Consider the following 18,150-nt stretch of genomic DNA (forward strand, 5'->3'; position numbering starts at 1 on the left):
ATATTTTCAGTTACTTTAAGATGGAAATATTTTAAGGTGCAAAATATTCATGTGTTGAAACATTTTGAACACATTGATACTTTTCAGCAGCCTTCAGCACCAGCATCATGGAGAACACTTCTCCTTTACTAAAAAATTCTGAAATTACAAAAATCAGATTAATTTATTATTTGAAGCACCTTACCCTGAAAATACCTTTTCAGTGCAACACCATTGTTGGTCAAATTCTTCTTTGTTCTAGACAAGAGTAAATCTGGCATAACCCCACCATCAAAAATGTCAGTACCTATTGGAATTCATGTACTGAGGTCACTAAACTGAAATCTCTGCAAAGAGCTCAGAACACAGCAAGAATTTTATGCTACAGAGGATCCTGTAGAAAGATAATTGTGTACAGTAAACACTGGAATCAGTTTCTGAGGGCACTTAGCTCATCGTAGGTTGATTTACTGTTTCTGTCTTGGTGAAATTCTGTTTGTGTTGAACTAAAGTAAAGCCTTGGAGCCACACAATTGCTTGTTTCATATAATTTGTCCTGAATGCAAAGATCATGAGCTGCCCCAAAACAAAATGAGGAGATTGAAACTTGCTTGATGAACCATAATCCCAGGACATTTCCCTTCTCTTTAAGCATTGGAAAGTGAAGATGCAGCTCCCTAATTAAATAGATGTTTATATGAGTGAGTGTTTATTGCACTTCATTGCATAAGCATGCCTGGCAATTGTGATAGCTGTCTGCAAGTGACAGAAAAATCAATCATTTCTTGTCGATATGTAAAAAATGTACTATAGCAAAATATTTTAGAATTATAGCATAGAATAGACTATTTCAGTTGGAAGGGACCTACAACGATCATCTAGTCCAACTGCCCAACAGCCAATTCAGGGCTGACCAAGTTAAAGCATGTTATTAAGGACATTGTCCAGATGCCTCTTAAACACTGACAGGCTTGGGGCATCGAACACCTCTCTAGGAAGCCTGTTCCAGTGTTTGACCACCCTCTTGGTAAAGAAATGCTTCCTAATGTCCAGTCTGAATCTCCCCTGTCACAGCATTCCCATGTGTCCCATCACTGGATCCCAGGGAGCAGGGATCAGCACCTCCCTCTCTATGTCCCCTCCTCAGGAAGCTGTACAGAGCAATGAGGTCACCCCTCAGCCTCCTTTTCTCCGAACTAGAGAAGCCCAAAGTCCTCAGCCGCTCCTCATAGGACATTCCTTCCAGCCCTTTCACCAGCTTTGTTGCCCTCCTCCGGACACATTCAAGTACCCTCACATCCTTCTTAAATTGTGGGGCCCAGAACTGCACACAGTACTCCAGGTGAGGCTGCACCAACACTGAATGCAGCGGGATAATCCCCTCTTTTGAGCGGCTGGTCATGCTGTGTTTGATGCCCCCAGGGTGCGGGTTGCCCTCTTGGCTGCCCCGGCACACTGCTGACTCGTACTGAGCCTGCTGCCGACCAGCACCCCCAGATCCCTTTCCGCAGGGCTGCTCTCCAGCCACTCCTCTCCCAGTTTGTACTTGTGCCTGGCATTACTCCATCCCAGGTGCAAAATCTAGCATTTGTTCTTGTTAAATTTCATGGCATTGATGATTGCCCAGTGCTCCAGTCTATCTAGATCCCTCTGCAAAGCCTCTTGTCCCTCAAGAAAGTCAACAGCACCTCCCAGTTTGGTATCGTCAGCAAACTTGCTAATGTTGCATTCAACTCCTGCATCCAGATCATTGATAAAGATATTGAACAGAACTGGCCCTAGAATTGAACCCTGAGGAACACCGCTGGTGACCTGTCGCCAGCCAGATGTAGCCCCATTCACTACAACCCTTTGAGCCCTGCTGTTCAGCCAGTTCTTCACCCAGTGCACTGTGAACCTGCTCATCTCATAGTTAGACAACTTGTCCAGAAGGATGCTGTGAGGGACAGTATCAAAAGCTTTACTAAAATAATAATAAAAAATGCATCCACTGCCTTCCCTTCATCCACGAGGCAGGTGACCTTATCATAGAAGGATATCAAATTAGTTAAACAGGACTTTCCCTTTGTGAAGCCACGCTGACTCTGCCTGATGATTGCATTGTCCTTTAAATGCCTTGCAATAGTACCCAGTATAATCTTCTCACCATTTTTCCAGGAACTGAGGTTAGACTAACAGGTCTGTAGTTCCCTGGGTCTTCCCTCATGCCCTTTTTGTAAATTGGAATAACGCTGGCTAACTTCCAGTCGGCGGGGACCTTCCCAGACTCCCAAGGCCTTTGGTGGATGATCAAGAGGGGTCCTGCCATAACATCTGGTTGCTCCTTCAGTACTCTGGGATGAATCCCATCAGGCCCATGGACTTGTGAACATTCAGCTGATACAGCTGGTCCCTTACAATTTCAGTGTCCAAAATTTGAGTTTGAAACATACTTTATGGGAAACTCCATGAATTCTGACTGCATGTAAAAGACTATGTTGCCAGCAGGAAATGTAATATATAGGTACATCTGGGAGTTGCTTAAAAAACACCCACAAAATGTTCTGTGCATAAACAATTCATAAACCAGGAGCTTAGTTATTAAGTCTCACATATTTTACTTCTTGAATGGCAAGGGTTTTTTCATGTTGGGTATCCAGCTTGCTTTGTCTGAAGAATAAATGTGGCGAATCATGTAGTGACGCTCTATGTGTCACTCTGTTAATCCTCTGATATTTCTCCTCCTTTTTCAACACACTAAACTCACAATGACGTTCCTTGACAGGCAGACTTATTCGTTTTTAAGGTCTGCATTTTCCTAGTATTGTCATTTAAATAGTCATGGACTTCTGCCCTTAGAATGTTAGGTGACATGATTTTATTACCAGTATGCTCTTTAATTTAATTGACATGTTTTATCAGCTGTATATGCTGGAGCCATCTGTTTATATTTTTCTTTTATTACCAGAACTAAAAATATAGCCATAGTAAATCCCTGTTTTAGCTGAGTTTAAATACTATTTCTATATAGGGTAACAAACAATTTCCATTAACCACCTGGCTGGCAAGGTGACTTAGTCTCTGACAGGTCTTTGTTAGAAACCGGATAATTTTTGGCCCACCATTTATTGCCTCTAGAACTATCAGAGACTTTTCATTTGTAGCACTGAATGTTTTATATGTATCTCCTGTTCTTAGTGCCAGTTTTATTTTTGGATCTTCTTTGCCTTCTTCCCTAGCAGTGTTTTCTATGATGTCCTGCATTTCAGTGCTTGATAAAAGTGTAAGACTGGGCCATAGCTGTCTGCAGAGACAGACCAATTGTCAACAATTTAGGAAACTACAAATAGTTTGTTTTCTATTAATACATATTCTCTGCAGTTTTCACAGAAGACATCTTTACCACATGCAGTTCTTAGCAAAGTGTGTGCTGTGAAATCCCATGGTGTAGAGCAGCAATGAATCTCTAAAATTAAGATGTGAATTGCTGTTTCATATTCATTTTGCACAAATAGACAAAATGGGCAATATGACATGATGTCTTCTACTGCGTTGCACAGGTGTAGGATAAACTTGTCTAAGCTACTCTTCTTGCACAATGGGGGGTGTGATTACTTGTACAAGTGTTGTCTTTCGGAAGTAGAAGTAGCTGGGAGACCTTCAGTCTGTTATGAGTCTTCTGCCATCCCAGGAGGAGATGCTCACTGATAGAGCAGGACCAGTGCCCCTCCTCTTTGGTCTCCTCTCTGCATAACCAGGGTCCAGCTAGTAAAGCTAAATCATCATTTCTGTTTGTATTTCAGAAGAAGGTCTTCACAGGTTCAAAAGAGGTCTTCCTTCTTCATCTCCATGACTGGTGGAATGCCATGCTCGTGAGAAGGTTTTATTGTAAAAATAGGTGAATAGGATAAAGGTCTTGATTCAACTTTTTCTTTGGTAATTTGGAGTCTTGGAAAAGAGGCTGTGACAGCAAGGTGTGAAAATGTTAACTCTTTGATCATGGTTTTGCATCCAAAGGAGATGTGAAAGCAAAATGTTCAAGATTCTTCATTCCACTTTTGTACAAACAGGACTGGAAGGAACAGGGCTTGAGAGGTGTCAAGCAGAGCCCCCTTTGTTAATCTGACAACAGAACTGTGATGTGCAAACATCACTACCTGTCTCTTTTAACAAAAAGGGACTGCATAATGCAATATAAATGCAAGGATTGTTATGAGAAAACTAACAGTATTTTATGAAATTTATCTTAGTAGTAATTGGTGTATATAATTCTGGTCAAAAATCTCTGTTTTCTCTTTTTCAAAGCCTTAATTTAAAATAAAAATTGAGCTTCCTTTCTTTTTGGTTGTTTCATTTGGCTTAAGTTTTCAGGATGTTAGAGAGCTGAGAGGGACAAGAAGAAATACACTGTCCTGCAGAATCATATTTTCTGAGTCTGAATTAATTTCTAATATTACTAATTGTTTATAGATTATATTTTCTAGGGAAGGTGGATAATTTATAACAGTGATAAAATCCCATTCCATTTTTAAAAAGCTTGCAATACTGATTTAAGATTAAAAACAGTGTGAAAGATGAAAATATATATATTTCCATTTTTATTCTTTTTATATTTGTAACATATCCTATGTACTTCCACAGTATATGGTATAAACAAACATTTTCTTCACAAGGGTGGATTTGGATTAGGATAGTTATGTAGACAAATGTGCCAACATCTGTAGACACTAGCATTGTTCTTTGTGCATCAGCTTACATCCTATATATATAATACACACAACACCCTATACAGAATCAAGATTAATGGCTATGTCCTTTCTGTATCAAGTCTTTGAGGACACTCTTCTTCTTCCAGGTACAATCAGGATTTCTTACAGCTGTGTTTTTCTATTTTAATACCTGTAGGCAGATAGTCTTACAATGAGTAGGTGAGGAGGATTTGGCTTTGCTCTATTGAGTTACATTACTCATTTTATCTAAATCCTGCCAATCAAGCAGCAATGTGTGGTGCTTCAATAACGAACTTTCCAGCAAAACTGGCAAGTTTTCAAGAAACTAATCAAACAGATTTATCCTGGTAAGACTGTTGAAATAAAGGGTATAAGAAATGAAAGCTGTTTTCCTGATAAGACATTATTTTTCTCCTTCTAATATTGATAAGGGCGCTGTTTACATAATCTGAAGAGGGAATAATGAAGGAAACATGAGGCTTCATAGGCTTTAACTTTTGGTTTCTTCTCTGTTGAGGGGCAGCACTTTGTAAACCTACGAAAAAATCTGCATTCCAAGTTAAATCCATATGACAAAGATATTTGTACAATATGTATCACAGCCAACTATACCCCAGTTTGCAAAGTATCCTACTTTGGAGTGCTTTTGGTGCTATTGTAAATGCTTATGGCTTGAATCAGAAAGAGCTGAAACCAGGACAAGAAACCTATTCAGTTTTTCAAAAACATTGAAAACTGAAGTGAAAAGTTTCCTTCCTTTATATTTTGCAAACCCTTTTATATTTTGCAAACACCTTTATATTTTGCATTTCTGTTTTTAGCACTCAGATTAATTATAACAGTAGATGAAGCTGATGTTTGAGATATTGATAGTGCAAAATTGTTGCCTAACATGTAGTTGCATGAATGAATGTGACAAAAAATGTTAAAGGTGGTTTGGGGGGAAAACAGAGGCAGGTTTCTTTGTAACTGACGCTGTATGTGGATCCTTATCTATTTAAAATGCAAGCACTCAAGCAATGAGAAATCTCCACTGGCTTTAATTGCTTTGCAACATCTCTTCAAAAGTTCTTGCTGATGATCAAGTTTCTTAATTTCTTCATGGTTTTTTGAGCAGACAAATTCTTGGGATGGAAATTAGAACAATCTATTTGCTTTATGCCTACTTTTAGATCAAAAGAATTAGATGCAAGTGACTTTTGAAGACTCTGTGGCATGCAGTTGCCACACAGGATAATCCATAATGTTTGCAAAAAATTAGTGTACGTTATGGATCAACTAAATATTTCTATCTATCTGAAACACTGGAAATTTAACTGAATGTTTTGTATTCATCTTTCATCTGGTTATTCAAAACTGAAACTTATGGTGCAGCATTCCTTGTTAGAAATACTTACTATTTACAAAGGATATATGCATGTTAAATCTAACTCAAGCGTGCGTCAGAGCTCCGTAGAACTTCCATTACCTTTATGACTTATAACCATTATTCCCTGGTAGAGATGAAGTCATTTAAATAAGGGAGACATTCAAATTTAAGTGTACACAAATATGTATTGCTAAGGCATGTTTCAATATTTTGTCTCTTGCCACAAAACCAGACATTTATGAGAGCAGAGATTCCTGATCTAGTCCTACTGCCAGTTAATGCACTTACGAGCATGACATCACTGATGATAATTTTAACACAGATGATTAATTATTATGAAGCCTTTTAAAAAGAATTCACACTATTTCTAAGTGGACAAAAAGCAATGCTAAGTCAAGGAGAGAACAATAAAACCAATGGGGTCAGGTGTATATTTGGGCCCTTAAAATACTTGGTTGAGTTTAAAAAAAATTCGGAAATGGAGATTCAAGCACATTACGCAGTTGCACCTTCTCTTGAAAAATTGCCATGTATCTTTGTGTTTAAAAGAAGACACAGTGAGTTGAAAACTTTGCTCAGTGGCTTTCTTCTAGGGGGTTTCTGTGTCTTCAATCAATAGAGATTTATGGGACACTGAGAGCTCCTCTTGCTGAGCTCCTTCACTAAACAGAGAACCAAATTTTCTGACGGGATTATTATGCATATGTGGCTGCAAATACCTAGCAAAGAATTACCTCATGGACTTTCTGTCTGGGATCTCTGTTTTGCTTCTTGCTTCCCCTGTCCTTCACAGTTCCAATGGTTCTCACTGGTGGGGTGTGAAAAAGGCATTACTTGCTCTGCACTTGGGAGCTGGCTGTCAACAGCTTTAGGACTGACCTCAACAGCAAGAAAATAGGATTATCGTTTTAATCTCCTCTGCCTAACCACCTTCTCTGTGCTGGGCAGGACACACACAAGGAGGAGTCTAATTTAAACAGATGTTGCTAGTCTGCACAGTTCAGGGTTGTGTCCTGCAACAAGTGAGTTACTGTAGTACATCAGGATACTTGCAAATAACTCTGAGGAACTAAATAATTGGTTTTGGTTCTCAAACTTATATAGTAGGAAAAACTGCTTTATTTAGATTGAGCAAGATGGCTTATCCTGCGATTTCAGTATTTGTGTTTAAATTTTGTTTTATGTCGAAACACAACATTGTTTTGAAATATATATAACTCCAGTTTGAATTGCATATCATGTTGTAGCAGTGATGGTTTGAGAGAAACAAAATTTGTGGGGAGAAATGAAATCTTTTGTGACTGTTCCATGGGAAAAACAGGCAAGATGTTGGGCATGCTGACCCTTCTTTAGGCTTTAAAAAAGAAATAGACATCTTCAGGCAATGTACAATGAAAGAATAATTGTTTAGACATTAACTTATCTAGGTTAATCAGTTAGAAGACTTAAGAGGGATGATTAGCACCACTGGCAGGAAGGTTGGGGAAAGGGTTGTAATTCTTCATAAAGTCTATATATTGCTCCATACCAAAAGAACACACACAGTTAGTAAAGGTGAGCATCACTCAGCCATCAAAGTGAAAACATTTTTCAGGAAGCAGCTGTTCCATCTCTGAGATCATACCCCTTGAGGGGGACCTGTGAAATACATTCAAATGACAAACTGGAGGATTAAAAGTCATAACTCCATTCACTACTGAAAATCCTGGACTCTGAGAAAGCATTAATTTTAAGGCATATCACAGTTATTTCCACAAATCCCTTCCTGCTTGATCTCTTGCTGTTCCATGTTTGCTTGTTCTTTCTCTTTCCCTTTTGGTCTCATAAACCTCTGTATGTATTAAAAACAGGTTAATAACATTATCACCTCTCCTCTTGCCTTGCCTTGTAGAGACCTTCTCTCTACAGGTACTGATTACACCTTTCTTTCAAACCATGTGGTTACACAATTAAGGTGAACTCAAACCAGTTTTTCCCAACTAAGGTGAAAGTTGTTTAGCTTTGAAGGGTGTTACTGACTGAGATCTAGTGCTACTAGAAAGCCTGCCTGCTGTATTTTTGGGCTCTATACCAATTGTCTAATGAAGTCTATTATGTCTCCTTACGAATTTCACTTGACTTTTCAGGGGTTTTATTTTAATTGCTAAAGTGATTAAATGAAATTCATAAAACTTGCAAATATTTCCCAGTGAACTAAATCTACATTGTCTGGTAAGTATAATATTAGAATAAAAAGTAAAATAACTCAGCTGTGCTTGTGAATTCAGAACCCTGTCACATTGATCTTTCTCAATTTTTCCCTAAGAGATCAGATGCTTTTGATTATAACAAGGATTCAGGGATTTTTTAGTTAGTGACACATGATCTACAGCCATCTTGATTGTGAAGGTCTGGGCATCTCTTACAGCTGTTTCCAGCAAGAAGAGGGGATACAGCTCTGTCCTTTAGGTTTTGAGAAATGGAGGGGGAATTGATTTATAGTCACTGTCAGTTCCCTGTTGAACTAGAAAGATCTAATGGGATGCACTCATAACCTTAAGAGAGCCTCAGTTTTGTTAGCAGTACCTGTGCCAGGCTTGGCCAACGTTGCTGATACCTTCTCTTTGACTTGTGGGACTAGCACAGTCAGTGGGGAAAAGTGAGCACAGATCAAGAATATGATGCAAAGATACTAATTTAAAAAAAAAAAAAAAGAAAAAACCCGCAAGTTATTCTTTGGACTTGCTCGTGATGTAAGTTGTTTACTTAAATGAATTTTATTTATATTGTGCTGCTGGTTGGATAATGTCTCCTGAACCTCTCTCTCTTTTCTTCTTAAACCACAGATTCCTGTGCTTCTCAACCTGAGTAAAGATCCTGATGTTAACTTGCCTATGAAACCATTGATCTTCTCGTTGGCCATGGGTGCATGCCTTGGAGGTAAGAGCTTATGTGAGAAAGCTGACATAAGGTAATAGCTTTGCAATTATGGCATATATAAACTGGCACAATAGGTTCAATGATACTATTATGCAAAGCATAGGGAGGGCCTGATCCAGCTCCTTTTGACTTCAAAGGACTCCTGGATAAGGATCCCAGTCACTGCCTGCTGCTACAATAGGATTTTTGCAGTCTGTGTTTGAAGACCATATCTGCATAAAGTACAGACGCACAAAGAAGCAGTCCAGATGGTGCTTACAGGGTTCTGATCTTTTGTGAGAGAAAATACAAAGATACATTTAGCTTTCAGAACAGAGACCCATCAATGCTTATTGAAAAGATGCAGAAAATGTATAATAGCTGAGATCTGAAGGCTTGATTCAAAGTCTACTGAAGTCACTGGGAGGTTTTCTGGCTGGCTTACAGAAATGGTTTGAGTATCCATTTGCTGACCTATTTAGCACTCGTCACTGTAAGGAAAGTCTTTTTGAAGTCTTTGGGAAATGTACCTCTAATAATGAAAGCTAATAGCCATTCTCCTAGTGCCCATCTTGGTGTCAACTGGGATTTCTTGTATTGTCAGTGCATTAGCACAAACAAGCAGATGGTTTCATTACTTTTGCTTTTTTTAATTGAAAATGTACCATGTATGTATTGTTAGTTAGTATTATTTTTTTACTACTGAGAATTTTAATGCTAATTACATTGTATTGGGCTGTGTTTTGATCCCTAAATATTTAGATAGTTAGGTTAAATAAAGTTAAAATGGATAAAATGGTGTTCTTTCATGGATCCACTTCTTCTCCCCCTCTATGACCCTCCAAATAGTTTCCTTGACTTTATAGAGATTAAAACTAAAAGCACTTTTGTGTATAATACAAGTTCTGTTTGTTTATTTAGCTAAGTGATTGCTAGTACAAGTGACCTTAATACCTAACAAAGATTACAATAATGTAATTTACAGATTGAATTTTAAGAGCATGTTGCAAAGGCAGGACAATTTATACCAAACAACAGTTATTCATTTGAGGAATACCTTTTTGTACTCATCATTACTCATCATTGTATTGTGACTTTAATCTCTTCCTCTTTAAAACCAGTGATTTTGAATAATCAGCATATCCTTATATAGATGTTTTCCATAAAAATATCATCTTTTTCACAATTTGCTAATCACCGAACATACTCTGATTTCATTAAACTTTCAGATTAAAAAAAAAAAAAGGCATAAGGAATGTAAAGTTGGCCAGATTACGCTGCCATATTCTGAGTGGGAGGCACTTCATCAGCCTTGGAGCCTTTACAAGTCTGAGCTGATTTTTCCTAAAGTATCAGTTATCATCTTAAGCCAAATACCTTTAATTTGATTTATTGAAGGGCTGCTGGGATTTTAACAGAGACTTCTGTGTGTATGCAGTAGGAGACAAAAGTAAAAATATAAACAGTACCATGGGAATTGTTTGAATTAAAGGCACTAGAGATCCATAGGGAGTGCTCAGGTATTCAGGTAGGCTCCATACAAATGTTTGGATAAAAAGTTAGATCATTGTCATTATTAGCAAATACTTAAACTCTGCAGACGGTGCTCTATTAGGATAAAGCTGAGCATATGCTGAGGTATACTGGCAAAGGTCTCATAGGAGTGTTAGCCTGAAAATTAATATGCTTCTGACTTTCCTATGTCAAAACAAAAAGCTAATAGACAGCAGCTTATTGTTAGGGAATGAAAAGTGTGGAAAAGCTTTTGCTTTAAAAGAGCTCGTAGCCCCCGAGAATGGAGGAAAAGGGGCTTTTCTTTTTTTTAAAAAAGGGAAGTGTTGATGGCCTTTAAAAATTATTTCCAAAAGAGAAGTCTTATCAGCACTGAAGTCATGTGAAGGAATCCTCAAGGTAGGCTAATCCCATTGTGGAAGGGGTAGATGACAATTATATCATTTCTGCCTGGTGCTTAAGGCAAAAGATTGGATCTTATCACTGCCTATGCAACAGAAGGAACTTGGTAAACAAGACATTTTGTAGAAGAGTCTGATGCAATAATACATTATAACTACATATTTTAGGCTTATTTGTTTACTACATAATGCAGAACTTCAATTCTGATAATTTGGTAGCATTTCTGGGGTTCAGTGTAAACACTGCTGTATGCTTATGTGTCTGTGAAGGGAGCGTCAGCATTTGTGTCCATCTTGGAAAACGCTGTGCAACATTTTGTCCTGAAAAATTTCCAGTGGGCGCAATTAAGTTTTTCTACTGTCACAAAGTGCACAGGCAGCTATGGGTTTGGAAGATGGTAGGATGAGAAAAGACAGTAATTTTCCTTCATTGCTTTAGCTGTTGTCCTGGAAATGAAAGAAGGGTTGAGTCAGTCTCAAGCAAGATGAAGACACCTTTGCCAGTATAACCGCCACATTGTTGTCATCTTCATCTGTGTCTCCCAAAAGAGAGCTGCTGCTATTAAATTTCTGTCTTTCGTGGCATTGGGCTCAGACATAAGGAGTAACTGAATATCACATAGATGCTCCTTGCCCTGTAAAAAGTGTCTCTGAAGATGAGAAGGGATGAAAAATCCTCTCTTTTAATCAAGGAAGCCAAAGACAGTGATGGCCATGGGCAGTTCCTGGTGACATGGTCACGATTTTGAAATCTGGGTCTTCCTCGGAGTTTGCCAGTTCTTTTCTGGCAGAAGTTTTCATGCTGAGGTCAGATCAATCTTACATGGTTAAGAAATAAATATGGTTATTTTTCAGGGGATCTGGTTCTGGAAATATAGGTTTATATTTGTCCCAGCTGTCCTTAAGAACTTAAATTAAGTTGTAAATTAGGTGTCTGGCTGTCCCAGGCTCCCTGTTTGGTGACGGGGAGACCAGTAAGTCTGGGAGGCAGATATTTATTCATCCACTGAAATTGCCAGACAGTCTCTGCAGAGCACATCGGAGCCCCTCACATGCAGAACTTCAGTAGCTGAGAGGGGTGCCCAAAGACAGGTCAAACGAATTTGGGCCTCTGGGCCTTTTCGTTTGTCAATTCTTCTGAATGCTGAATGACCCCAATAGTTCACATCTGTCTGGGCATTAATGGTCAGGCTGACTAAATAGCTGGAAAAATCATGTTGCTCATGGAGTTTTTTATATACCATCCCCCAGTAATTCAATTATGTTTTGACCATGTTTGACCTTATGTTTTGAAGAGAAAGAAAACAGGAAATTTAAAAGGAACTAAAGGAAACAAACAAGAAAGTACCTTCACTTGTTTCCTGTGGTATTCTGACGAACCTGCGTCCGTATTTGTTTTGCACAAGAGGACATTGAATAAAATTTTATTCATTAATGCTTCCTATTCTAGTACATGATGGAATTATGGTACCTGTTGACACTGAGTTGTATGTAGACATTCCAATAGTGTCTAGGGAATACTGCCCTGAAATTTGGGAGGACAAATGAAGATTGCTAGCTACAGCAATTTCAGAACAAGTAGAGCTTTAATTGCACTGCTTCTATTGGCTCATGAGTTTTAAAGTAACATGAAATATGGATTCAACTCAATTTGAATAAATGCACAGTCAGAAATCCACCTGTTAAGGCAGTTTAACTGTGTAAAACTAGATTCTTTACTGAGCTGAAGAGGTTATAGCTAAGATATTATTTGAAGGGGTTTTGTACATTTGACATTTAAAGAGCTGTTTATTTGTCTTTTTATCTCTTTTTTTTCATGATTTATAAAAAGTATATTTCTGAAAAAAGAAGAAAAAAAAAAGAAGAAAAAAAAAAGATTGAATTCATATTTGAAAGTCCTTACCTTCTGAGTTCTCAGTTACTAGCATAGAAAAGTGCAAAAAGTATTTCTCTGCTGCAGTGACTATTGCTGTGATCCAAGGGGATATTTTCAACAGTGTATAGTTTTGCACTATTTTTCTCCTCTGTATATTTTCCTGGAGAACACCACCTGAAAATCATCATTGTCACAATTCTGCAGAAAGAGGCAGTCTGTAGGATGCATGCAGCTGTGTTATTCTGGCCACACAATCTCGGTTGTAGGCTTTACTTCAAGAAAGGAGGTAGGAGGAGGGGGCTGCTGGCACTTTTCTTGTAACCTTACAGGCTCAAAAGCCAGGTGTGAACAAAATCCATTATCCACAGGACATTGTGCTAATTACAGCTATTAAAGGAGTGCAATCACAGTGTAGCTAAACAATGGGATTTCTCTCAGTGGTCCAGTGCTATAGCTGTTCTGTCTCTTGGCACCCCTGCTTAGGTCCCTGATGTAGATGGGGCCTTGCACAGTGGAGTATCACTCTTTTATTACTCTTGCTGATTCTGCTCAATAAAATCCTAAACTGGTTTTAAAGCTTCAGACACACTGAAGATATAAACCTGGAAATATTGTTTATATTCCTAAACCAACCAATATGAGGGAAAAGTGATAGCCTTCAAAAACCGTGAAATATATTATAATATATAGTAATTAATATTATGAAAAAAGCACAACTGTAGATCCTTTGAAGTTGTTTTATAGTTACAATAGATCAAATTTGTATAACACTTCTCAATTTGAGAGATTCAAAAAAAAGCCTGTCAAGAACTGAATGTATGATGTAAAAGTATAGCAGTTATTTAAGAGAAGCACTATTCAGCTTTGGTTTTGAACTTAATTGTTGTATACAACGTGCAATTGAAACTGTGGGGAAATGTTTTAGTGGAGAGAATATACCTGCCTGAGCTTGATTTTAACCAGGACGCTAATATTGAAAGTTCCTATTGTTTCTAAAGGAGTCTTTTAATGATGAGAAATCCTGGGACTTAGTTTTATGTCTTGTGGGTGAGACAGCCTTGATTTAGATAAGTATTTTGTCGATAGATATAAAACTCATAATAAAAATCAAAGGGGGGTGTTGTAAGGAATGAGAGTGACTTGAGATCTTTCAAAAGGAAAAGGACATTGCTGCTCTTGACTTTGAAAGGCAGGCAAAACAAATAAAATTTAGGAAATGTCTCACAGTTTTTCTTTAAAGACCTCAGCGCAGTCTTTAGCAGTATTATGCTTCTAAATTGTACAGATCTAGAAGCAAAATACAGCAGGTATTTCATATGTCTTACGCTAATATCTAATTCACTTTCTGAGTATACTTTGCATCGTTCCTATGATGTTTGCAAGGATGGAAATGAGTAACAAGGACTTAAACTGTGATTGCTGTCCATTAAATGGCAGTACTACGTGCTTGTTCTTAATGAAGAACTCATTCAGGTGTTAACTGAAAGTTGCAGGTTTTGTTTTAGCATGAAGATCAGCATCATTAGATATAAGCACAAAGAATCTTTTCTCTTTATTGATATTTGAGTGCCCCAAATGTCCTCTTGCTCTTTTCTGGAACAGTCAGAATCTGTAACCTTCTATAAAAATCCAGCTGCTGTTTTCCTTAGCTCTTTCATGACATTCAAACTCTGGGCCATCTTCATGCTTTTTCAGTATGAAGTTCTTAAAGCCCAGCAGCGCTGTAAAGTCCTTGGTGTGAGAGCCAGGCTCATTACCAGAGTCCCTGCAGCTAGAGGAGATTCTCTAATCTTTAAGATCACCAAAGATAATCCTCTGTGTTATGGAAGATATACAGAAGAAAGTTGTGAATGTAAAATATAAAACCATTTAAAACTGAATGTGTACCTTTGACAGACATACCTTTGTCTGTATTAAGACAATATCAGAGGCCTGCTTGGCTTTAAGACACTGACTTAATATGAAAAAACCCCAAACTATATTGAACCTAGTTGATTTTTCTCAGGAAGGACATTTTTCTAATCTTGAAAAGAGTTATTGTGGCAGACATGCATATATGTATGTATGTTATTAAGGGTGAAATATGAAGTATATGGGGTAAAGGATGCTGTTTCAGCTGTACTGTTAAGCATTTATAGTTGGATGGTAAACCTTAGATTTTAAAATGGAAAGAAAGAGAACTATATGTAATATGTAGATTTCTATTCTATTTTACATTGATTTAGAAAAATAAGTTATACCAAACATCAAGATGACTTGATTACAATGCTTGCATTACTGATGAATTTGAAATGCTTGTATTAATGGTTTTCAGTCTGTGTAAAATAACTGCATGCTATAAAGTTCTGCAAATTAGAGATAGGCTCATGATCAGAGATGAGATTGGAGACTCCTACAAAGCATATGCAGAGTTTTGTTTAATTTTATTTACTTGCTTTCTGCATTTATTTATCATAAATTACAGAATGTTCTTTCTAGAAGCCTTGGCCGCTTCTGTTTTCAGAATTATATAGACTATACAAACTCATTATGTTGTATTGGTGAGTTGCTGCAATACTAGAATGCAGAGTCTGCATAGCTGTCAGCCAGAGGTATATTCAGTTAGAGGGTAGCACTTGGACTGTCAGACAGAACAAGACAGGGAGGCAATAGCAAGCTTCAAAATGCTTAAGTGCAGAAGATAATACTGGACTATCTACTTTCCTTCCCCTGCAGACACTTTCCAGACAATACCCTCTTTTCTCTACCTTGAGCAGCAGAGAGGAGGAAAAAAACCCTCAGTCTGCAATATTCATATTGATTTATACTGATGAATCAGACACTCTGTATGACACTGAAGAAAGCTATAATCATGCCCTAGATATTATTTATACATATAATAATAAATATCTCTAGCACAGTTGCGGTTAGCACACCTAAACCAAAGAGGGGCACTAGCAGGAGTTGTGAAAGTGTTTTAAACAAGGCACTTGAACCATATCAAAACATAACAGGTAGGCTCCAATTGAAAGACAGTTTGATTAAAGTCAGAATCTGAATTTAAAGCAGCTGGATACTCTAAAATAACTTAATGGAGGGACACTTTTTTTTTTTTTTTAGTAATATTTTCTTGTTCTGCTCAGCTTCAAAGTATGTTATGATAAAGTTGAATAATGTACTTTTATGCCAGGTGTCTATACTTGGAACTATTTTTCAATATTTGGTCGCTAATAGTGCCACATGTGGAGAAGCTGCGAAATTGAGCTGACATAGTTTTAGCCTCTGAATCTAAAAATCGGAGATAAAAAAATGTGCAAACTGGGGCTTATGTGCAGCATTAAAAGCTTTAAATGGAACCCACCCGAATAAGTGTTTCAGGGCATTAGGAAATGGCGTGTCAGAGTACACTGCTGACACTATCCCTCGTTATACTAGTTTATTTTACCCTTGTAGTGGGTAAGTTGACTTCAAGGAGAGAGGTGACTTTAGTGATCATCTCAGGTTTTATGTCTCTTTTACAGATGTCTGGATTTGAAAGAAACTTATGGATTTCTTCATGTCATTAAAGTAACAAGTGCAAGATGTTCAGCAACCTGCCTTATTTATTTCACACTCCTGGTAGAAAAGTGACAAATTTAAATTTCACCTTTTCCTCTCATAGCAAAAAGGAAGCAATGAGCATTGAATAGTGCAATACTTACAGTAACTGTCCTGATGGTGGTACAGTAGTGGTGATAAAAAATGGTGAAGTTCACCAGATTAAAAGTGTTGGATTGAATGCAGTTCAGTGAACTTTTGGGATAAGTTAACTCAAAGCTTTGATTCATGTTGTTTTCTTTTTTAATTTTTTAAAATTTTTCCTATAAAGTCCATGTGTATGCATTTGTGCAGAAACATCCCATTCAAAATGTTTCCAAATCAGTAAAATTAAAAAATTTTGATATCATAAGACTGCAATCTATAACATATAACAATGTTGAATGAGTTCATGCATACCTTCTCATGCTTACTGCCTAGGACTTGAGGTTCCTTATTATTTTAGGCACCATTAATGGTTTAATTGGCCTTGATTCTGTAGCTCTTTACTGACTGCAAAGTTTGATTGTCCAGGGCTTGTTAATTTTTACACATAAAAAATATAAAAAGATATTTAAGACTTGTAGACATTTAACAGATGAATATAAATCGCTTTGTTTAATGGGGCAAATCTGGATTAGTTTTGTGTGAAACAAGATTTCTGAAAGCTATGAAGGCTGTCTCCTGTAGGGTTAATCAAAACCCAAACTGTTCAGTGTTCACTTCTGCAGCCACATTTGTTACATTTGCTCTGTTTGTGCTTTAAGTAGAGAAATGGAATATGCTATGGAAAGGAAGCTGCACATGTCAGTCTACCTTTATTTAGTGATGCAAAGCATATTGGAGACTGCATGGAGTTTTCTTTTGAAAATGGCTGGGAAGCAAGGAGCTGGCTTCTTTCAATAAGTTTTGCTTTCACACTGTGATGGGATGGTTCCATTACAGCAAAAAGCAGGGCTGAGAATCCTCACTCTAAAATTATTCATGACTGCGTAGCAAACTCCTGGTTTCAGAGTGAGAAAACTTGTCTAGGACAAAGCAGTGCTAACAGCTGTGCCTGGGTAAAACTGGGCCTGTCACAGATGTTTGGCCAAGGCCAGGGAAAAGCTGTTTTCAGGTGTTGTGTTGACATGAAAACAGGATAGTTTTTTTGCTTCTGCGTTAGCTAGCCAGAGATACAGGAAAGAGAAAGTCTATCGGTTAAGCCCAGGTGTAGCTTGTTATCCACCATCAGAGCATGTGGAGGGAAAGTGGTTTGTAATGCTCACAACAAAGCAAGACTTTTCTGTAAGCAATCCACTTTGAAGCTTGCTGTTTCACAAGGTACTATCTCCTTTATATCTGAGAAAGTTACTGCTTATGAAGGCTGCTTATGCTAGGCCAAATAGGTTTATTAGTGATAATCCCTTCCCTTTGATTTGTCAGTGCTTTGAGTAATATACATGAATCCTGCCGGGCACTTTGATGTGATTCTCCAGGCATACATATTAATGCAGTAAACCCGAGGGTTAGGCTTGCTCTTGAGGGGGCAATACCAAAGGGACTCCTGAGAACTAATGCTATTTAGATATAATAATGTGCTGCTGACAAGTAAAAATCAATAGCTGAGAATGAGGCTTAAAGTGAGAGGAAACATGTTATTGATGCACACTCTCTCCCTTTTCTTGTTATAATTCTATCCTGATTTCCCAGCCCATTCCTTTAGTAAGCTTAATCGGTTCTCCCAGCATTGATTTTCACTGCATTGCAGATTATGGTCATCTGGGCAAACTGTTTACTGAGGGAAAGGCTGTCTGGGCACAAGGGAGGTGCATTACATGTGGTGTGCAGGTTCTGGGTTTGAATTCGGCA

The 18,150-nt window shown here is 37.8% G+C and overlaps 1 protein-coding gene across 4 annotated transcripts in view; it reads left to right on the top strand.

The window, feature by feature from the left end:
- The window catches only part of OCA2 (OCA2 melanosomal transmembrane protein), a 293,670-nt gene that overhangs the window by 142,836 nt on the left and 132,684 nt on the right, over nt 1–18,150 (top strand). For all 4 annotated transcript variants that reach the window (XM_052774012.1, XM_052774014.1, XM_052774013.1 and 1 more), the window contains one exon: nt 8,883–8,976. In XM_052774012.1, the coding sequence (XP_052629972.1) occupies nt 8,883–8,976 (94 nt within the window). The remainder of the gene's footprint in view (nt 1–8,882; nt 8,977–18,150) is intronic.

This window comes from Harpia harpyja, chromosome 22, assembly GCF_026419915.1.
Source record: "Harpia harpyja isolate bHarHar1 chromosome 22, bHarHar1 primary haplotype, whole genome shotgun sequence".
In the NCBI taxonomy this organism is placed as follows: Eukaryota; Metazoa; Chordata; class Aves; order Accipitriformes; family Accipitridae; genus Harpia; species Harpia harpyja.